General features: G+C 38.7%; 1 protein-coding gene across 2 annotated transcripts; it reads left to right on the top strand.

Moving 5' to 3' along the window:
* Positions 1 to 699: 699 nt before the first annotated feature.
* Positions 700 to 23,134, top strand: LOC139745219 (elongation factor 1-delta-like). 2 transcript variants are annotated; one of them, XM_071655625.1, is made up of 9 exons: positions 705 to 724; positions 2,067 to 2,231; positions 5,173 to 5,250; positions 9,343 to 9,436; positions 10,570 to 10,667; positions 11,186 to 11,251; positions 12,437 to 12,647; positions 14,284 to 14,399; positions 22,660 to 23,134. In XM_071655625.1, the coding sequence occupies exons 2-9, from the start codon at positions 2,118 to 2,120 to the stop codon at positions 22,696 to 22,698; spliced, it is 816 nt and encodes a 271-aa protein (XP_071511726.1). In that variant the 5' UTR covers positions 705 to 724; positions 2,067 to 2,117; the 3' UTR covers positions 22,699 to 23,134. The 2 variants fall into 2 exon arrangements, with proteins under 2 accessions (XP_071511727.1, XP_071511726.1); XM_071655626.1 differs by lacking the exon at positions 5,173 to 5,250 and having other exon boundaries at positions 700 to 724.
* The last annotated feature ends 56 nt before the right edge of the window (positions 23,135 to 23,190 follow it).

Raw genomic sequence — 23,190 nt, 5'->3', positions numbered from 1 at the left:
GTATTATGTTATGTCAGTCTATATAGGAATAGACAAGGAAGGAGACTGCAGAACAAACTGTGTTGAAAGTAGGCCTACTGGTTAACAGGCAAAGTTTGAGCCAAAAACTAACTTACTAATTAAGTTGATGGAACCAAGATGTTTTAATTGCTTGGAATAAATACCTTTAACATCCATATAATTCTGTACTTTGAGGTTATAACGCATCCAAAGTGCGGATGTAGGCCTTATATACTTGCTCCTAATTTCAGTGTTTAAAAAAGAATGGGATGATTTGATATAATTCATTATTCTAGGTCATTGAAATCTTCATCCCATTTCGTTCGTTTGTTCGTTCCATTCGTAAAATTATACCAAAAAAATGATTGTTGTGTGGAATTGTGTATTAACCTTTTTCTACGCCGCCAAGGTGAATAGATTTTCGACATCAGGAGAAAAAAATAATAATAAATACAGTACACAGCAAGCGATGGAAATTGATGGAACAATGGAACCGAACTCATTGCTGTTTGTGTATCCAAAGACACCATACACCTAACTTCGTGCATGCATGAGTATGCATGCATGTGCAAGATCATTGAGCAGCGAGCTCGGCATACTTCGTACATTGTACTACATGCATGGATGCACGTAGGAGTACGTAGTAAGCACAAGCGGCTGCGCTGTCAAGATTTTCTTTTCTCTCACGTGTACAACGGTGTATCATACGCTGTCGCCAGTGTCGGTAAAATGTCGATTGAATTGATAAAATATGATATTTTATGATGTTTTTATTACACTGTTCAGAGTGGAAGTCATAGTTTAATAGAAACATACATGTTTGTAGGGAACAATTTGATGTTTTAGTGACATTTCGTAACGAAAATATATTACAGACCGTGCGTACTGCTGGATTTCCCACTGTCACAGGTCGGTGCATGCACGGGCTTGCGGAATGAATGAATGGGATGGTTTTCGGGGGATAGTAACCACCCCACCCAGCACAGATTTACCAAGGAGATACTACTTTACTAGACATAGGGGGTGTTGCAAGAAAGTTGCAATTGATTGCAACTCCCCAAAATCTATTGCAAATCCTAAAATCCATTGCAAATTTGCGATCAATTGCAAGTTGACTTTCTTGCAACACCCATAGTCTAGTAAAACTACCAGGCGAGCACGCCTAGTAGTAGTAGTACTAGTAGTACCTCCTTGCGACCTGGTCCTTGGATTTACCAGGCCTAGAGATCTACCACTGCCACTACACTCTCACTCACGGAGTGTCTAAAATAAACAAACAATAAACTCAATAGGAAAGGGAAGTCGGCCTTCCAAAGATTAAAAACGGTTACTTATGACTGTATTGTGGGATGACAAATGTTTTGGTTCGTTCGTATATGATTAGTCTCTATGAGTTATGTGTTATTTAACATTGATTAATGTTAATGTAATGTTAGAAGTGAAAGCAGTGAAGACTATTAAAAGTGTTGCACTGTTGGTATGAAATTATGAATGATTAGATGTACATTTATATCTGACTGAAATTGTCGATTTTTATATAAACCAACAGTACACACAGAGTGAATGGGTTTCACAATTTCTTTTTCTTTTCTTTTTTTTCTTTTTTTTTTTTTAATATTTCTTTCCTCTCTGGATCTTCTCTGTGGTGTGGGAACTGTATTTCATTTCATCACCCTTATGGTCTTATAGGCGCCAGGCCTACTTTGTTTCCCATTTGTTGTATGAAAAGGCAATCAAAAATCCAAAATATCTGGATTGTAAGTTTACTGTAGATGAAATATGATAAACTACCACATTTAATATGATAATGATTGTGAATAGTCCAAGAAATAAAAATTCTTATATGTTTTTAGTCTACTGTCGATTATCTGACAACTGGATTAAGAATGAGATTTTATAAACAATTTATAATAGCTATTTTATGTCAAGATAGCAGACTGAACCCTTTAGTATTTTTTATGGAAATTACTGTGGTTATATGACTTTAGTTGTGGGACTCTGTATAGTTTAGTAAACTGTAAGTTACCATGTGTTAAAATTTACTTCCATCTACTGGCTTTCTCCAGCCATATTTGTCATCCAGCAGAGCAGTCGCCCCCCTTGCTTGACCACACACCATGGCCCACCCACTGATGCAAGAGTCCATCTGGTTTGACCGCCCCAAGTTTGAGGAGGCCGAGTACAAATACCAGGAGCACGTCGCTGCCCAGCACAGTGGTCTTGTGGTCCAGGTGAGGAGCGATAGTGGATGTTTTTGGATTTGGGGAAGGCTGGGGATAGCAGCACCCAGGCAGCAGGGATGGCATGACCTTGGATATACTGAGTGCAGCATTCATGTACATCTTCTCTTAGCCTTTTCAGTGTTTGGCAGTGTACAGTGATTCTACCGTGAAGCATATCATTACAGTAATGACAACATCAACAACAACAAAAAAGAACAAGTGCGCGTCTAGCTGTTGCTGAAGCTTATGCATGCAAAATGATGAAATACTTTACACATAAAGATAACAGCTCAAAAGTGGTATGTATTTGAATTCTGTTTTACAGCAATTTCATATTAATTGATTAAAGTAGACCATTCTTATCTCATGAAAACTTCAAATTGCCGTAAGTATCGAACATGTGAGATTACCAGCCTTCATAGCAGTAGTCTGAACAATTTGCTGTTTTCATCAGGAAGCACAAAGACACATATCTTCCAAAAACATGCGACAATCCTTGCCACAAAGCTTCAGTGATGAGCAACTTGAAAGTCTATCTTATTGCCCTTCCTCCCGAAAGGGACGTAATGCCCGTAAAATACAATTTGCAGAGCATACCACTATTCTAATGTAATATCAAAACATGATCTTGCATGTCGTTATCTCAGCAGAAACAAACTTGCATGCCTATGAGTACAAACACTAATAAACAACTATCATAATCTTCTTTTGATTTAATCACTGCAGCATGTTTGTAAATCATCACTTTGTATAAAGACAAATATAAGCTTACTGGGCAGTGACAAGCCAATATTAAGATTCTGCGAAAGTTTAATAGTCCTTTAATATCCCATGGGTTTGAATATATCATTAAGTCAACCACAGTGTTGATTTTTATTTTGAGAACAATCAGACAGATTTTGTATAACTTTGGAAGCTGAGAAAGTACATAAACAACCAACAAATTGTGAAATTTCTGTGAAATATTATATGCCAATTATTTCAGCTTTGATATTGCTGTCATTTGAATGAGCCGTTGTACATTGTAAGACCACTTGAAAGAATTAACAATTGAAGGTGGCATTGTGTTTTATCATTTTTGAAAGTGTCATGTCGTTTTTAAATGAATCTTTCCATTAGCATATTTTGAATATATATATTTCTATGTGTTTTCTCACATTAAATAAGTTACCACATAGCAAGGCATTGTCTAACCATATCCGTCAAAATAAACAATTTATGTGTGTGAGTGGTAGTGTACATCCATGTATGGTTGCATACTAACTTTCCTTCCTCTTATGAAAAATAATGCTTTACTAATTGCTTTTAACCCCACACTGCTGTTCATACTGACACTGAAGGAAATTTGAAGTTGATTTATTTGTTCCTCTAGTTTATCCATTAACGAATGACTAACTGTTCTTGTCCAAGTGTGGAAGTCAATCCCTATCTGTGGTCAAGATAGTGACTCTCCCCACAGGTGTTAAAACCAATGGTTGCAACTTGTAGTTTCTTTCGTAGTTTTCCTGCTTTCTTACTTCAAACAAACAAAAAAGAGGAAAGAGTAGTGAGAAAATGATCATTGATTATGACCTGAAGTAACGCATCTTTTGATGAGAATCATCATCTAGTTTAGATGGACTGAAATTCCTTCATCATGACAGCAATGATGGTATTACCAGTACACAAATTGTGCTGACCATAACAGCAGGCGCATACAGTGTACATGTATGTGTATGTTGAGTACGTGCATGCCCATGTCATCACACCCTGGTCCAAGATTAGAAACAGTATTTACATCATGAGTATGAAAATTCCATAAAAATCACCAGGAGACTGCCATCTGTGTTTTTTAAAGTCATCAGACAGGTGGAGGCATGATCCAGTGTCTCCTTGCAGTCAGTTCAGTTGGAAAAATAGGGAAAGCCGCACTGCAATGTCAAAGCGTTCAGTCTATTTCAGTGTTTGGTGTCTGTCTGGATAAATGATCTAGAAGGGTTAACATGATAATTTCAAGCATTGTGCATGAAGGAATTCCCAAGGAAGGCAGAATACTATAAAACGAGGAATGTTCGTGTGCATTTTAATTTCACAAATTTTGTGGGAGCCACGATTCGTGAAATTAAAATGCACGCGAAAGTTCTTGTCTACACTATATGCATTGAATGTTAGAGGCAACTCGCTATAATTTCATGCTGCGAGAAAGGCCGTTGGCTCCAAATCGCGAAAATTTCATGCCATGAAAATATCTTGTTTTACAGTACGTGTATTTTCTCTTCAACACACAAACAAGGTTCATTTATATCATTTGTATTTCTGTTCGTAGCAGTGTAGCTAAAGGTTCTAGCACATTTCCTCATCAATGACCCCCAGTGTGAAGATGACAAATTGATTGCATGGACGTTGAAAAAGATGTAGTTCAGGCCATTTTAGTCAAAAGACAGTTGGGCAAGGAAACTTGGCACCTTGCAAGTAGCTTCTGCATAACATTTAATGGAGTTGGTTGAATACAAGTATCTCCTGGATGCAAAATAACTTCATTTAAATAATTGTTAATACTGGAGAAGAATTTGTGAGAAAAGACATCCTGCCTGTATGTATTCAAAGAAGATTGCTATGTGTAATTCAGTCATGCCGTTACTGCATAAATATGCGCATCAAGATATTTTATACCATTCTGTAGCTAAACAGAAAAATTCTTAGATGATGAAGATTGGATAGATTGTAATAAACATTAAAACATCCATCCATCAGGAAATTACAATATTTGAACATATTGACACATTAAAACAGTTTTGGCTGCTTGATAATCATAAAAATACATTCCAAAATGAGATTGAAGTATGGTCAAGCTGACTGCAAGTTGTTGAAATAATAGATAATGAGCCAAATATCATTCTGTGATTCTCGGCATTTGCCGATCTACCCTCATTTTTTCTCTCTCCTCTCTTTGTGTGCTTTCTACTCACAGAAAACGGACGGTGCGGCCAGCAATCTGGTTAGCGAAATTGCACGCGCACGTCAGAACATTCAAAACACTTTGAGTGCTGTGAGTAACTCACACACACTGCATGGCATCTCTTTATGTGTCCATTTGTTTAACACGTAACTGTATGGTGATAGCATCTTACTATGACAACTGTAGCTCAAACGTAAAATCCCCAAAATCTGTCATTGTCTCACTCGGTAGTATACCTCAATTTGAATTGTCTTTGCATGCAGTTGGTGAACTTAATGAGTAGTCCACTAGCTTATCAGTTTTTTGACTTTTGAGAAGGGTATAAACCAGAATATTCGTGCTGGGATTCAGATAATGAATTTTTCTTAAAACTGTTTCCATGTTAATCTGCTCTTAGCAGTCGAGGAAGAAATTTGATACTCTGCAAATGGAAGAAACAAAACTTTTCCACATTTTGTGTATGAAACATTGAATAGTTGTTTGTCCAACAAAAAATAAGTTTGAGTAGAAGCACTGAAAAGGGAACAGATCAGTGAATGGCTCCAAAAGCTGATGAATATCTGATTTTCTGTGAATTGTATTTAAAACGACATCTGTTTGGCAGCGCCAAAAAGCGAATATAGTCATATGTGACCAGCTACAACAAAAGGATCCGAAAGTTGGGGAGGACAATTTTCTGAAAATGACTTGACATTATTCCCTTACTCTTCTGCTTTAATTACATTTATAGCACAACTCATAAAAGTACTCAGTTGCGGAGATATTGATGATTTCATTGGCGCATGTCAAGTGGTTTAGGAAATTTAGGAGGTTTAGGAGTTTCGAGAAAAATGCCTTCAAAGTGTTCCTTCCGACACTCTCAAGATCAAGGGGAGGCAAGACGGTTTTCACCACTTGACAATAAAAGGCATGCTCCTAGCTACCTCTGCGATGTTCATTCAAGCTTAGCACCAGCGGTCTACGCATGACTAATCAGTAATTAGGATGCTATGCACTGACCAATAAGATCATTTCCTCGTTGCTAGGGGTGGAGTCTAGGGGCAGAATCTAAATCCAAATCTTCGAACACGTTTCTGTTATGTTGAATGTCGGAAAATCATGGCCCAGAAAAACATGGATTTCTTGCCTTTCCTGTGATCATTTAGATTCGGAATTTCGGCAGATGATAGACAAAACATTAGACTACAAAATTATACCACAAACAGAAATCCGATTGTTTTGACCAATTTTGATGATGTGACTTCAAAACTCGATTTTCTCGGCTCAGCCGTCAGCGACTTTAGGATCCTTTTGTTGTGGCGGGTCACATATGACCATGATGGCTCTATAACCTTACCTGCTTGTGTTGAACATACAACAATAAGACAATGAAGATGAGTCTTGTAAAGAGATTGTAAATTTAAGAGCAATTATTTTATGAAGCCAGTGAGGACTTATCTGTGATGAATTTTTCAGGCATTCAACTGAATGATTTTATTCATGTTTCTCATGTATTTCTGTTTTCCTATAAGAATGTTTGTTGGTAGGCACCATGCGAAATAATCGGGGTACTCACTATGTGAACATTTCCAGCTTTCTGAATCCCTACGTTTGCCCATATTTCACTGATCTTTTGCTTTGTTTTCGGTGCTCTGTTTCAATTGAGAATTGTCCGATGAATGATTTCCCGTGTAATGCTCTCTACATGGCAAATGGAAATTACCCAAGTCTAGTAAAGTTGAGAGTGGTTTCTGTATTATACCTGATTGTAAGCATTGAAGTGATTAGTCTAGACATGTTTGCCCAGTGCCCCCAACCTGTGCTAGTGTTTGTGTAATTTTTCACATGATTGAACAATTTCACTCTTCCCACCTTATCCCCAAGCAAAAAATAAGGAACTTAAAAAGGGGGGAGGGGGAATGATATCATTTGTTGTCATGTAAATAGTACTTTTTTCCCCCCAGACACTCGCAAGTGTATCAAAACAAGTAGGATTTAACTGTAGTTGATCTTTCAACAAAAGTTTCACAGGGAAGCCAGAAATGTATTTAGAAAGATGTAGCGGTTGGATTACATTGTGTTTTGTCTTGTTTTTTTATTTTATTTTTTTTTTTTGGGGGGGGGGATGGGAGTGGGGGTCTCTTTTGAGGGGATGCAATACATGTTTTTGATTTAGCATGTCATGTATGATTTTGTTTGCATTAAAAAAAAAATGCAGAAATAAAACAAACAATGAGTGAAGAGGGGTAGTAGGAGTTAAACTTGACAGAAACAGATTTCTGTATAAATGGGGTGTATCCTACATGAAATGAAATGAAAAACAGGGTGTGAACAATTAACGTGAACTATTGACCATGCGACCATTTTCAAAGTTGTCCAATATATTACTGATAAACCTTAGTCACTTTACACCTAAGTAACATATTTCAATTTTGTTGTTGATTATTTGTTAATTGACCACACACCCCTCTTGATAATGCATGCTCCATTTGTGTGTGAAATTGACCCCTTTTTTGTTATTTTGCCCCATTGTATGTACCCGTCGGCTATTTGATAACCAAACCATTCCACTGTGTCCTATGTTGTCTCATATCGTTTTCTGCCCAAAGCTACCAAATGTTTCACCCACTGTCTCCAAGTGAAACCTTGTAATGAGTTATTGATGTTTGTGATCTTAAACTTGTAAAGATTTTTGTCTCTTGCGTGACCTCTGTGTACAGTTTTATAGATATGCAGATTTATGTTAAACCTACAGATAGTCAGGTAAAGCCATTACCTGTGTGTTATATTGAATTCAGTTTCAATTAAATTGTATAATTGCAACTGCTAAGTCAGGATGTAAGTTAGAATAATGACCTTAGTTCTGATTAGGCAACCGTCCTGGTTGAAAACTGTCAGATTCTTAGGTTGGATAATCTGTTTACTTTGTAAATTTAAAACAATGTTCAAATTAATGAAGTCTTGCATTGAATTGTTTCTATTGCAACTGATTGACAAAGTGCTCTTCATCAATGTAGGTAAACACTGATTATTCATTATTTTAGTAGTAGCCATGGCAAAAATCATATGCATACATACTCAGGTTGGACTCGAACCAACTATATCTCCTGATTACTAGACTGGTGTTGTATCCACTAGACTACCGAACTTTCACACGCCAGCCATTGCTAGTAGGGATGCCCATGATTCTTATCATGGCTACTACTAAAACACTAGATAATTGGCAATTAAAGGCAGTTTGTCGATCAGTTGTAATTCAATACCTCGACTTCCACATTATGCCATAACTTGCACATAGATGCTTTAACATCACTAATACCAGCCCAGACTGAGTACCTAAATAATGGCAGACACATTTCTACATTGCTTTTGACGGTGCATTTTGTTGTAACAAACTTGTAACAGGGCTGATACACTCAAATATGAGTTGCAGTGTAATTTGTCACGGGGCCCAGGGCTCGGCATGCTGGGTGGGCTAATGATCATATTGTTCAGCATAATCTTAAAAGCTGCTGTTAAATACTCCTTTTATGCATAGATCTTCGCATTGCTAAAATGGTTTCCCAATGACATTGACGACAATTTTGTAACTCCAATGAATTTTTGTCCTTTAATACGGATTAACTCTAGACAAAGTTTCAATTTCATATATCTGATGAAAAATGTGTCCTGTTTAACCAATGTCTTGTCCCATAAGTGGTATAAATAATGTGTGTTGGAAATGATAGCATGATAAGTGTCCTATCATGGAGATTCTCTTGTTTCTGTGAGCCCTAATGAAACAATGGTGAATGTAGTCACTTGAGATTAGATCGGGGTGAATTTTGTACCGAAAAGAGTGTGCATACAATACTTGTTCATGATATGAATTCCTCCACAGTCTAGTGTAATCATACAAGTCAATGCGAGTGGGATATATGTCTGACCATGAATTTAGATGGATTTAATTCTGTTATCATCAAATGCTAAAGTACAGTGAAGTTTGAAATTGGGTAAATCAGTATCTGCATATTCCAAGTATTTTTGTGTGTCAAAGACTGAAGAAATATTGTAGAAACTGAACTGTATATCCTTGTAAAATCTGAGCATATTGTTAGAGGGAGGTGCCAATCTTGAAACTGACAGTGAAAATTCTTAGATATGGAAGAGTATAGTGAGAGAAGATATTTGCCTGACAATGATTCTTTTGTCTCTCTCACACAGGGAGTCGGTCTAAGCGTGGGTGTCGGTGTCGACAACGCTGAAGTCCTGGCACGTCTGTCGGCTGTGGAGAAGGAAAACGCTGAACTGAGACAGAGTGAGGGCAGCATTATTCATAATGGTTTGGTTATCAGGAAACTACCATAACACATGAAAAGACTACAAATGGCCAGATCTGATTGACCCAGTATTCTTGGTGTCATGTATGTGTGTGTATGTGTACAAATGTGTGTGGTTGAATTATTTTATTTGGCCACAGAAGAAGTGACCATAGTACCTATGGCTAGTGAAGTCCTTCAGGAGGACTAGGTAATGAAGAAATGGTGCCAAGGGACACAACCTCCGCTACCCACTTTCTTGAACCAGAAACCTCACAATTGTGAGCCCATGGTCTTATCAACTGGACCACAGTGGCTCCTATATATCATGATCAAAGTGAAAAACTTTTATTTGAAACGAGAACTAGAAAAGCACTCTGAGAGCGCAGACCTCTGCCTAGCGTGCAGCTCATTTCCACCACTGATCTTGTTCTTCCATAGATATATCAGTGATTTCCACCCAAGTACTTATAGCATTGTGTGCTGAAAGTCGCCCCATTTCCCAATATAGAAGCCTTTGTTACGTCATAAACCCTCAGCTGCACGGCGCGCCTCGCCCTAGCAGAAACTAGAGCATGCGCTATAGTGAGCGCAAGCAAACCTCAAATACGCGCAGCCTGAACTCCCAAGTTCAATGACCCTCCCTACCAAAATATCAAAAATCCTTCATAAATTCACCAAAAATTCTCGGATCACTACCAAAAGTTAATTGTTTGTTACTTGTGTCATTCTCAACCTTTCCTGCAAGTTTCATTCCAATCCGTTAACTACTTTTTGAGTTATTTTGCACACAGACAAACTAACTAACGAACTAACTAACGAACAAACCAACGGTAACGAAAACATAACCTCCTCCCTTGGCGGAGGTAATAATGGTTACAAGTATCTATAATTTCTGATTCCAAGTATTCAAATGCAACGCATAGGTGGAGTTAAATGGACAAGCTTGTTGCCAGATGTTCAGAGGAAAAATATCCCGAAAAATGGATCCATCAGTGGACAGACCATTTAATGTGGCATCTACATGAGTACCGGAAATCATATTCTCAAGTACTGTCCAGTGTCAAGTGTTGGTCAGTCAAGGTTGTACTCATTCTCATCCATCCCCTCTCTCTCTCCTTCCTCTGTCCAGTCACCTCTGACCTCCAGGCTGCCGTGGCCAAGTTGACGGAAAGACTCAGTGCCTTGAACACCTCTACCATCCCAGCAAGCAAGCCCTCAGCAGCCGAGGTTAGTCTCAAAGCTGAACGAAAAATTCAGCAAGCTTTTGCTCTTTAGGTTGTTCTGTTTAGATTTGGCTCAAAACCTGAACTAAGAAGAGACTGAGATACTTCAGTCAGTATTCACAGATCTTTGTAATGCTGATACCCAAGATGTGAACAGTGGCACAGCGAGTAAGGATTTCAGGAATCGCTACACTTTTGCATCCTACGTGAAGTTGATGGCATAATGAAAGTAAGCCATGCATTTAAGCAGCTGCTGTCAGATAAGATGTTGGCCCTGTTTCATAAAGCTGTGGTAAAGTTACGGATGACTTACGAACGACTGGTGATCAGTTCTTGTGCTGAATTATTGAAATTCTGATAAGTGTAGCACATCAGAACTGATCACCAGTCATTCGTAACTTTACGAACAGCTTTATGAAACAGGGCCAATTGTCTGCAGTGGCAGACCATTCATTTCTTTACCTGAAGTACAGATCTAAAAATGTATGCCCTGTTGTACCGTTTTCTCCTCCCCCTATCTAGGCAAAACCAGTCCAGAATGGAAAGCCAGCTGACAAAGATGATGACGACTTTGATTTGTTTGGTTCAGTAAGTATTTGTTCGTCTGTTCATATGTCTTTGTGCCCTCATTTCTAGGAATGCTATAAAGCGAAGCCATAAGTTTTTATTAATGTCCACACACACACACACACACACACACACACATCCATAGTATTATTATATACTTTTTCTGTCATTTACAGCACAACAAATCAATTTTAGGAAATCTTCAATTAGGTTGAGGCTATATTCTAAACTTTCCTAATATGATAGCTCAAAAAGCGTCAGTGCATATCAATGGAAGAAAATGTGACAGGACATTTTAATAACATTTTTTCAAAAATCCTCTTAAGTTGAGAGGTATGATATCGAAAGCTAACTTATGATAATCCATTGTTTGTTATACTGCAAACAGTGTCAGGACAAAAGTGTTTGGGACTTGACATGCTGCTGTAGCATTGACTGATTTGGGATTTAGCAAAATGTAGTGAAGGACAGTAATGAAGGTTGGGTGAGAGTCTGTTCGGAATAGTAATAGATCAAACTACCTGGGATGTGATTCCCGCAACCCTTGTACGCAAAAGAGTATCGCAAGGTAGTTGATGGATCATCAAGGTCTTAGAGAAGAGAAGGGTTTTATTCCTGCACAATGCAGTTGAAGTTCGGCAGGTCCACATGGATTCATTGTGCCACCTTGAAGAGGCAATGTTTGTGACAGACAGGAGAATTGCTCAGGTATTTGGTCCTCAGATGATGACTCAGATGGATGAATAGATACCTAGTTAATTCTGGGGTCTTTTAGCGTGACAGGACCCTCATGGATCATCCCATACTCTGATAGAAATAATCTTGTGTAAATGAACTACTACCGCTAATCACCCTACTTGTTTTCTTGTTGGTGTTTATCTTGTCATGAAGATGATGATGATGATAATGATGAAGGTGATGATGATGATGATGAAGATGGTGATGATGTTGATTATAAGATGGTGATGATGATGATTATGGTATGAACATGGTGATGAAGATGATGGTGATGATGTTGATGATGATGTTAATGATGATGATGAAGATGATGGTGATTATGATAATTATGACGATGAAGATGGTGATGATGAAGATGATCATCATCACCATCATCATCATCATGATCATCATCATCATCATCATCACTCATGTTCATGATTATTATTATCAATGTCATAAGTATTATTTCCATCACTATTTTTGAAGGATTCAGAGTCAGAGGAAGAGACTGAGGAGGAGAAGAGAATCAGGGAAGAACGTGTAGCGGCATACAAAGCCAAGAAGGCTAAGAAGCCCGCCCTCATTCCCAAGTCCAACATCATCTTCGACGTCAAGCCATGGGACGATGAGACAGACATGAAGGAGGTGGAGAATGCCGTGAGATCGGTGGAAATGGACGGTCTAGTGTGGGGGGCATGTGAGTAGAACAATTTAGTATAATATACAAATGACGCACAGTTCCGAGTGCGTCAGTTGGAATTGTGTGCATAAGGTTACTGTGGAAAATGCTTAACCCACGAGGTGAAGGTGATCTGGTTGAGGCTAAATTCCATAGTTACCAAATGCGCACTAATCCAACTGACGCACAAAAAGAGATGCGCTTCATCTGTGTTGTGGAATAGGGACAAATTTCTTGCCAGAAATAAATTTTTCAATCATATTAACACAACTAACAAAGTAAAACTTCAGGTCCCAAAATTATTATATAAGGTTCTTTATACATTTTTTTGCTCGGCTGTAACAAAATTTCATTATGACAAAGGAAAATTGTTGGTTCGTCAGGACTTTATTGTAACAGGAGTTGCTTGTACTCCACAATTATGTATTTATAGTCGTCAAAATACAGTTAGCAATTGAATGAACGTGATTAGGTGATAGAAACTAGATGTGCTGCCATTCTTATTGGCTTTTAAAGGGACTGTACAGTACTGGTTAAGGTGAGGATTCAAGTTTATAACATTTTTTGATGAGATAATGAGAAACCTCATGAAATATGAAAGAGCTTGTAATTTCAAGAAGGATTCAACGTTAATTTTATGAAAATTGGCCTTGAAATGGCTGTGATATCCAAAAAAGCGATCCTAATAAAATTGACAGGCCATGACTTTTATTAGGATCTCTTTGTTTTACCTTGTTTTAGATATCTCCATCATTTCTAAACTGATTTTCATCAAATAAACTTTTGATTCCCCTTAGAATTGTATGCTCTTTAACATTTCATATATATGACTGTATAATGAAATCAGCTGACTCTGGATGATATGATATGTTGTTTGATCAAGACAGTTGCGCTATCGGAACATTCGCTGTACTTGAAAGGGAAAGGAAAGGAAAAAGGTTTTTAGTTTCTAACCAGATTCAAATATTGTGCCAAAAAAAAAGAAAAACAAAACAAAGCAATTATGCTCCTTTTAATAGCCTGCTTTAGATGATTCATGGTTCTTCATTTCATTTCTGACTATGATCAAATGATCAAATGATTTCTGATCCAGTGTGAGGTGCGAGTATATTTATTACTACCTTATATTGGAAGATTTCACAGAGGTCAGACTCATGGGTATTTAAAGGTAATGTTTACCTTTGGAAGCAGTGATTAAACAAATTTTCGAGTTATCACATGAAATGCATATGTGTAGGTCAGTTGTATCACAAAACATTCTACCATATAAAAATTTTGCAGTAAAGCCTAAAATATGAGAAGATATCACAATTTTGCTCACTAAACCACAACTGTAGACGGTTTAGTTTAAAGACAATTTTATTACAACTATTGTTCACATTTTGTATATTTAACAGTACTTGATATTTATTATACTGATTAAATATTTTTACACTGGTCGTTTCCATACCTTACTCACATTTTAGAACTATTTTATAGCGCTAAAGCTGGGTTTTTGTTTCATCTGCAAATGGTAAATAATACCTTTAAACTTCATTGAGCTCGGATCTTGGGATATCTGGGCTTCATCGGTCAGCTCCCAATATGTTTGCATAATTTGACATTGTCCTAAAAGTCAAGTGCTCTCTTTCTTGTTCACATTGGTCACCCTCAGCCAAGCTTGTTCCTCTGGCATACGGCATCAAGAAGATGCAAATCACGTGCGTGGTCGAAGACGAAAAAGTCGGCACGGACGACCTTGAGGAGGCAATCTGCGAGCATGAAGATCTGGTGAGTATATACCGTATACGCCGAATATTTTCGCGAGGTTTTTTATTTTCACAAATTTCGCGAGTCAGCTGCCCTTCGCTGAAATTAAAGACACGCGAAAATATTGACTCTGATCCTGATATGAATGTGACATATGCGTATTCATTTCTCCATTCAGTACAGGACTCCATGATCGCGAATTTAACCACCCACGAAATCGTCAGGAAGTCTTGATTCGTGAAAATTTAGACTCGCTAAATATATGGCATATGTAATACCGCCCTGAAGTGGCAAAGTTTCTTGTAAAAACATAGCACCTGGTCAACAGAGCATCTAGTTTAGAAAACACACATGGTGCAGGGGAATGTCATTACAACAATTGCTTAAAATCATGATAGTTGATTTGTTATGTCAGGTACAATATGAAAGAAATATATTACCCACAAAACCACCTTGTTATAGGAGGGTTTTTTAGCTCACCTGAGCCAAAGGCTCAAGTGAGCTATTGCGATCGCCCTTCGTCCGGCCTCCGTCGTGCGTCGTGCGTAAACTTTTTAGCTCACCTGAGCCAAAGGCTCAAGTGAGCTATTGCGATCGCCCTACGTCCGGCGTCCGTCGTGCGTCGTGCGTCGTGCGTCGTCCGTCGTCCGTCGTCCGTCGTCCGTCGTCCGTCGTGCGTAAACTTTTTAGGTGATCCGAGAATCCTCTCGGATCACCTTCTGTATCTGTACTGATTCTTTGTTCTTCTTCTTCTTCTTCTTCTTCTTCTTCTTCTTTATTTCTCCGCAAAAGTTGTGTAGAGATAAGCTCAGAAAGTGCATTGCCTATGAATGTCAAACTTATACCATATGTGTATCATGTCCCAAAGACGACATGTCAAGTAAAATCGTAGTGATCAGTCGACCGTGACGTCACTATGACGTCATTATATGAAAACACATTTTCAATCATATCTCATTAATGGAGTGGAATTTCTCAATGAAATTTACGTCACATAAATTTCAATTCAAGGGAATTCTACCCATATTTTCAGAATTCCTCGCATCGTAAAGACGTGCGCGTACGCGCGCGTTGAAATATTTGTATGCTCCAATCAAGCTCAAATTTTTTTTGCATACGTTTCAGACCATTTGGAGCATTTTTTGAAAAATTGAAAAAATTGGACGGACGCGTACGCGCGCGCACATATACGCACGTACAGCTCATATGCAACAGAAATTTCCCGATTTTTTACATTTATCGGATGTCTGAAAAGTCAAGGAATATTTCTAGCAAGTTTCAAGTCAATCCGACTCAATATGACGTCATACGGGACTGTCAAAGTTGAAATTCCGCGCGCGCGTCAATGGCGATATACAGTACAACAATGCCCCAAAACCGCCAATTTTAAATCCGATTTTACTCGTCAGGATGGACGGTGACCCCCCATTTTCTTTACATATTCTGAAAGCTGATGAGTTGTACATGTCAGTTTATGGGTTGGCGATACTGAAAAAGTCATTCAAAGATATCAAATTTCTTAATAAAGTTAAAAAAGTAAATTTTCAAAATGACGTCATCAAATTTCAAGTTCATTCAAGCATATCTCACTTTTTCTTTAATTGATTTACGTCCAAATTTCAATATGTTGTAGCTTATTAAATGGTCTTTCAGATATATAATAACAACAATTTGATTGGATGACGGCATCACCTCGTAAAAATGGATTTAAAGTAATCTTGTCAAATTTGACCAGTTTACGTGTTATCTCTATGGGAGTGCAGTTTTTCTGGAAATGAAAACTGACATGACTATCTTTATCGAGCACTAGCTCACTTATGCTTCGGTGAATTTCTCCCATATTTTAGTATGTTGTAGCTGAGACTTTGGGCTATCGTTAATGTGCCCTTCGTTTTTTCATACGGAGTCGGCATCATGCCCAAAAACTTGGTTGAAATTAAAGCTTATCTTCCATGTATTTTCATATTCCTTTCTTTCTGCAACTTTCTTTGCAATAACTCAAGAAAAACAAGCTCTATCAGCCCAATATTTTGCACATGTTTAGTTTATGTCACGTACATTATTTCATAAAATAACAACTACTTGATCGGGCACCTTCTTGGGTATGTAAATTAGGGTCAAAGGTCAAAAATGTTTCATCCTGTATCTTGGTTAATACATGTCTTATCTTTCCCATATTTTGCATACGTAAAGACCATGTTACAAGAATCATTTCACAAAATAACCACTTTTTGCTCAGACGCCATCTTGTCTGTGCAAAGTAGGGTCAAAGGTCATATGTACTTCTTTCTTTATCTTTATTATGACGTGTTATCTCTATGGGAGGGAATTTTTCTAGATGTGAAAATTGACATGATTGTCTTTATCGACGACTAGCTCAATTACCCTTCGGTGAATTTCTTCCAGATGTTAGTATGTTGTAGCCAATGTAATACTCTTTAAGTTTTGTTAATCAAAGTTTTAATCGGATGATGTCTTCACCACGTGAAAATGGATATAATGTAACCTTGTCAAATTTAACCAGTTTACGTGTTATCTCTATGGGAGGGAATTTTTCTGGAAATGAAAATTGACATGACTTTCTTTATCGAGCACTACCTCACTTACTCTTCTGTAAATTTCTCCCAGATTTTAATATGATGTAGCTGAGACTTTGGGCTATCATCAGTGATTCTTCATTTTTTCATACGATGCCGAGATCACGTAAAAACTTGGTTGACATCAAACTTATATTCGATGTATTGAGATATTTCTTTCTCTCTGCAACTTTCTTTGCAATAACTCAAGAAAAACAGCCCCTATCATCCCCATATTTGGCACATGTTTAGTTTATGTCACGTACATTATTTCATAAAATAACAACTACTTGATCAGACACCATCTTGGGTATGTAAATTAGGGTCAAAGGTCATAAATGTTTTAACCTGTATCTTGGTGAATACATGTCCTATCTTTCCCATATTTTACACACGCAAAGGCCATGTTACAAGAATCATTTCACAAAATAACCACTTTTTGGTCAGATGCCATCTTGGCTGTGCAAAGTTGGGTCAATGGTCAAATATACTTCATTCTGTATCTTCTTTATAGTGTATACCGAATTTGGTAACAGAGATAGCAGACCTAACTCTCTTTTCTAAATGAGAATCCAAATATCACACGTCCAATGTCTCTAAACACAGATGAAACCTATATGGTCATGCCTATTGCGATCAGGACTCGAATCATTGATTAAAAAAAATCGGATCACCTAATTTGTCAGTCTTGACAAATTCCAAGTCTAGTTACATTTTCATCTTCTTCTTGAAAACCCCAAGACCGATTTTCATCAAACTTGGCAGGTAGCATCCCTAGGGGGTTAGGAACTCAATTTGTTAAAATGGGCACCATGCCCCACCCAGGGGGCCCCCAGGGGGCCCAAACCCCCCAAAATTAAGGAATCTGTAAAAATCTTCTTCTCTAGAACCAGAAGTGATAGAGCTAAGTTAATACTATGGGTTAGTACATTGATGACTGTAGTTTCAAGTTTGTTCATGGCAGAATCAGGGGTGCCCCCCTTGGGACCCAGGGGAGGGGGGTGGGGAGGGGTTCTAATGGGGCCTAAATTGTACATTTTCATCTTCTTCTTAAGAACCCCATGACCCATTTTCACCAAACTTGGCAGGTAGCATCTGTAGGGGGTTAGGAACTCAATTTCTTAAAATGGGCACCATGCCCCACCCACGGGGCCCCCATGGGGCCCAAACCCCCCCCCCCCCCCCAAAATTAAGGAATCTGTAAAAATCTTCTTCTCTAGAACCAGAAGTGATAGAGCTAAGTTAATACTATGAGTGAGTACATTAATGACTGTAGTTTCAAGTTTGTTCATGGCAGAATCAGGGGTGCCCCCCCCCCCCCTGGGACCCAGGGGAGGGGGGTGAGGAGGGGTCCTAATGGGGCCTAAATTGTACATTTTTATCTTCTTCTTGAGAACCCCATGACCCATTTTCACCAAACTTGGCAGGTAGCATCCCTAAGGGGTTAGGATCTCAATTTGTTAAAATGGGCACCATGCCCCACCCAGGGGGCCCCAGGGGGCCCCACACCCCCAAAATGAAGGAATCTTTAAAAATCTTCTCTAGAATCAGAAGTTATAGAGCTAAGATAATACTACGAGTGAGTACATTAATGACTGTAGTTTCAAGTTTGTTCATAGGAGATCCAGGGGTGCCCCTCTTGGGGGCAGGGGTGGGGGGGGGGGGTGGTTGGGAAGGTCCAAATGGGGGCCTGAATTGTACATTTTCATCTTCTCTTCCTGAACACCTCGTGATGGATTTTCATCAAACTTGGCAGGTAGCATCCCGAGGGGGTCAGGAACTCAATTTGTTAAAATGGGCACCATGCCCCACCCAGGGGCCCCCAGGGGGGCCCAAACCCCTCAAAATTAAGGAATCTGTAAATATCTTCTTCTCTAGAACCAGAAGTGATAGAGCTAAGTTAATACTATGAGTTAGTACATTGATGACTGTAGTTTCAAGTTTGTTCATGGCAGAATCAGGGGTGCCCCCCTTGGGACCCAGGGGAGGGGGGTGGGGAGGGGTTCTAATGGGGCCTAAATTGTACATTTTCATCTTCTTCTTGAGAACCCCATGACCCATTTTCACCAAACTTGGCAGGTAGCATCCCTAGGGGGTTAGGAACTCAATTTGTGAAAAAATTTGTACCATGCCCCACCCAGGGGGCTCCCAGGGGGCCCAAATGCCCCAAAATTAAGGAATCTGTAAAAATCTTCTTCTCTAGAACCAGAAGTGATAGAGCTAAGTTAATACTGTGAGTTTGTACATTGATGACTGTAGTTTCAAGTTTGTTCATGGCAGAATCAGGGGTGCCCCCCTTGGGACCCAGGGGAGGGGGGTGAGGAGGGGTCCTAATGGGGCCTAAATTGTACATTTTTATCTTCTTCTTGAGAACCCCATGACCCATTTTCACCAAACTTGGCAGGTAGCATCCCTAGGGGGTTAGGATCTCAATTTGTTAAAATGGGCACCATGCCCCACCCAGGGGGCCCCCAGGGGGGCCCAAACCCCCAAAATGAAGGAATCTTTAAAAATCTTCTCTAGAATCAGAAGTTATAGAGCTAAGATAATACTATGAGTGAGTACATTAATGACTGTAATTTCAAGTTTGTTCATAGGAGATCCAGGGGTGCCCCTCTTGAGGGCAGGGGGGGGGGGGGGGGTTGGTTGGGAAGGTCCAAATGGGGGCCTGAATTGTACATTTTCATCTTCTTCCTGAAAACCTCATGATGTATTTTCGTCAAACTTGGCAGGTAGCATCCCTAGGGGAGTCAGGATCTCAATTTATAAAAATGGGCACCATGCCCCACCCAGAGGGCCCCAGGGGGCCCCAATCCCCCCAAATTAAGGAATCTTTAAAAAATTTGGGCCCTTATTGTACATTTTCATCTTCTACTTGAGAATGCCTGGTCAAATTTTGGTAGAGCTGTGAATAATTTAGATTAGTGACTGCGTGAAAGGTGAACTTGCGATACTCAGGTGAGCGCTAGACCCGCGGGTCTCTTGTTTTTATACCTGACCTTTTTATAATGAGGTTCAGCTATAATTCAAGAAAACTGAGGAAATGGCCATGCACTAGCATGAATTGCTGTTGTTCAGTTAAGAAGCTATTTATATTAACACAAGTATGTCCGTGGTATTGTGTGTATGGTGGTAGAAAATACCGAAAAACAAGTAAGCAAACAGAGGTGCTAAGTTTATAAGCATGATGTACATTGTATCATTAAAGGACAAGTTCACCTTCATAAACATAAGGATTGAGAGAATGCAGCAATATTAGGCAAAAAAAAAAAATTGTTGTATTGGCGTAACCCGCCCGACCCTAAAAATTCCGCCGACCCTATTTTTTTTTTTTTTTTTTTTTTTTGCTATCGATATCAAGTATCTTCTTGACTGCGATCACGATCGCAAAAAACCCGGAAGTGGAAACGGCTCTGGGGATATCGAATGTACGAGGGAGAGATCTCGCTAGCGCCTCGCATAGCCTCACTTGCTCAGTACGTCATCTGTTTCCAACACGGACGCGTACTCTATCAAGATTTATACGGTGTATACTTAGCATTCAGACTACAATGTATTGTGCACAGTTTTGCCATAGGTTTCTTGTGTGGAGAACTTACACGAATCTGTATATGTGGGACTGTAATAGAGATCGCCGTGTGCGATGAAAAGATAATACATATGGGTCAATTTGCATCTGTCTTATCTAAGTCAAAATAGTAAAATATGAAGTGAAAACATTCAGGATAGGGATTTCAACATCTTTAAATTCTGTGAAGGGGTATAATTCGAGTAATATCGGCCTCATAAATGATTTGTAGAATAGATGAACACAGCACATACGATGCAGTAGTTGTAGTTGTAACTGTTTGCTGAGCACAAGTTATACACGTATAAATGCAGGTAGCAAAAAAAAAAAAAAAATCCGCCCGACCGACCCTATTTGAAAATCTCATGTTACGCCAATACAACTTTTTTTTTTTTGGGGGGGGGGGTGGGGGGGGGGGGGGGCCTTAGTAGAACACATCAGTGAAGGTTTGAGGAAAATTGGACAATCAATGCAAAAGTTATGAATTTTTAAAATGTTTGTGTTGGAACCGCTGGATGAGAAGACTACTAAGGCTTGTGATGTCATATGAGTACAACAGTATAAAGAACATGTAAAGAAAATTCAACATATTTTCATTTTTTACGCATAATAAAAGAGCACTTGACTTGCCTCTTTCTAAAGGCAATGGGAATAATATTACCCATAACATATGTCAGTAACAAGCCAAGGGAATGTGTACTTTTTTCAAAAGATGAAATTTTGTGAAATTCTCTTTATATTTTCCTTATATTGTTGTGCCCATGTGACATCATACACTGCAGTAGTCTTCTCATCCAGCGGTGACTGCACAAAACGTCAAAAATTCATAACTTTTGAATGGATTGTCCGACCTTCCTCAAACTTTCACTGATGTGTTCTACTAATATTGCTACATTCTCTCAATCCTTATGTTAATGAAGGTGAACTTGTCCTTTAAAGAGAAATCGCACTCCATGATTGGGTTTACCTTTACAGTTGGGTCAAAATCAAGTGAATAGAGCAGGAGAAGTTTTTGTCAGATCTGACATAAGCCAAGGAAGTTATTGAAATTTCATTTTTGACGCAATAACACCTCTCCTTCATCTATTTCTTTTCTGTGAATATGAAAATATCTGTAATTCCATTATTCTTATGTCGGATTAAGTAAAACATACACTGTTGTATATATTGATTTTTTGTTTGTGTATGAAAGTTGGTTGCGCATTAAAGAGGAGTTCCCCTATTAATTAGAACATCAGATATGGAAGTGCGCCCTCATGGTTCAAGACCACATTTCATTGCATTTAGTGTTAAAGAGTTAAGCAGTAAGTAGCAGTAAGCTTCATAATTAGGTTTGTAGTCATGGTACTTGATAAAAAGGGAGAGAGGGGGAAAAACTGTATTTACCTAGTTATTTTCCTCGTCATTCAGCTTTGCGCCTATTTGCTGTTGGTAAATGTCTCAGGATGTGTTTTTTTTTTTTTCTCAGTGCATAGTGTCGTGCTTATCATTCACTGAAATGTTTCAACTGGTTCTAGGGCAATTACCCCCTGGACAATTACCCCTGACCCTAAGTTAACCTAACCCTGATCTTAATTGGGAACCTAATCCCAATCCTAACACAAACTCTAACTCTAAACCTAACCTTTACCCTAATCTTTACTCTAACCTTATCACTAACCAGTATTTAGCTGGGAGTAATTGCCCTGATACAATTCTATCTAGAGATGTTGTGTCACAAATGTGTGTCTTATGAAACTGGAAAGTGAGTCAGCAACTAGAGAAACATATTTGAGAAAATTGGTTGTGTTTAGATGCGTTCAAATGCATGAGAGTAGGCATATGAACATAAGCTTATTCAAGGCACAGCCTGTCGTGTCATTTCATACAGTCTTTCATGAAAATTTACAAGAGTTTCAAATGTCAAGACTTTCTAAGACATAGAAATTTGGAGAAGAGGTAGGTGTGATATTACATTTATTATTTTTGAACAATTTGAAATTATTGCCAGCCAATATCTTTATTTTGTAGTTTTTATGGGGTCCATGCCTTTCCGTATTGTAATCTGATTACACTTCACATTGCATTTCCATCACATGTTTTTTTTTTTTCTCTCTCTCTCTCTCTCGTTCTCACTTTCCCCCTTATGTACCCACAGATTCAGAGTGTAGACATTGCTGCCTTCAATAAAGTGTAACGCGACCTCTCCTGGAATCCATCAAAAGTCTGAAGAATTCATCGAACTTTCCTCTCCCGAAAGACTTCACCCATCCCCACCGAGTCCATGATACACCCTTGACTGCCAGTTTGTAGGATGTGTGATTTCAAATTTCCCTTAGTCCCACAGCCTTACACAGATAAAACTCCACATACTGTTCTCAAAAGCTAAATCGAATTTGAATGGGTAGTCTTACGCCCTTCTCTTCCTCAATGGGTCGGAGGCAATTTTTCTTTCAAGTTAGCACCCTCCCTGGTTTTCTCTGACAAGATTTTAGCTTTGACGGTGGTTTTGGAAATATGGTTAGACAGCTTAGGCATACTGCCAGTCCCAGGAATAACCATGGTTTCTGTCAGATAAGACATCTCCCCGCCCTGTCTGAGATTGATGCATATTCATGGTGTTATGATGCATATTCATGGTGTTATGATGCATATTCATGATTTCTGTGTATAAGAGTGGTTCATTCTC

This window comes from Diadema antillarum, unplaced genomic scaffold (genome assembly GCF_040938485.1).
Source record: "Diadema antillarum isolate AM-2024a unplaced genomic scaffold, OU_Dant_1.0 seq00001242_RagTag, whole genome shotgun sequence".
NCBI classification, from domain to species: Eukaryota; Metazoa; Echinodermata; class Echinoidea; order Diadematoida; family Diadematidae; genus Diadema; species Diadema antillarum.
The sequence above is the reverse complement of the archived record's forward strand: the minus strand, read 5'-3'. Positions and strand labels throughout refer to the sequence as shown.

Coding starts and splice junctions, on each gene's coding strand:
- LOC139745219 (XM_071655625.1), top strand. CDS start 2,118: ATGGCCCACCCACTGATGCAAGAGTCCATCTGGTTTGACCGCCCCAAG. Junction 2,232..5,172: donor ACAGTGGTCTTGTGGTCCAG/GTGAGGAGCGAT, acceptor TTCTACTCACAG/AAAACGGACGGTGCGGCCAG. Junction 14,400..22,659: donor TCTGCGAGCATGAAGATCTG/GTGAGTATATAC, acceptor ATGTACCCACAG/ATTCAGAGTGTAGACATTGC.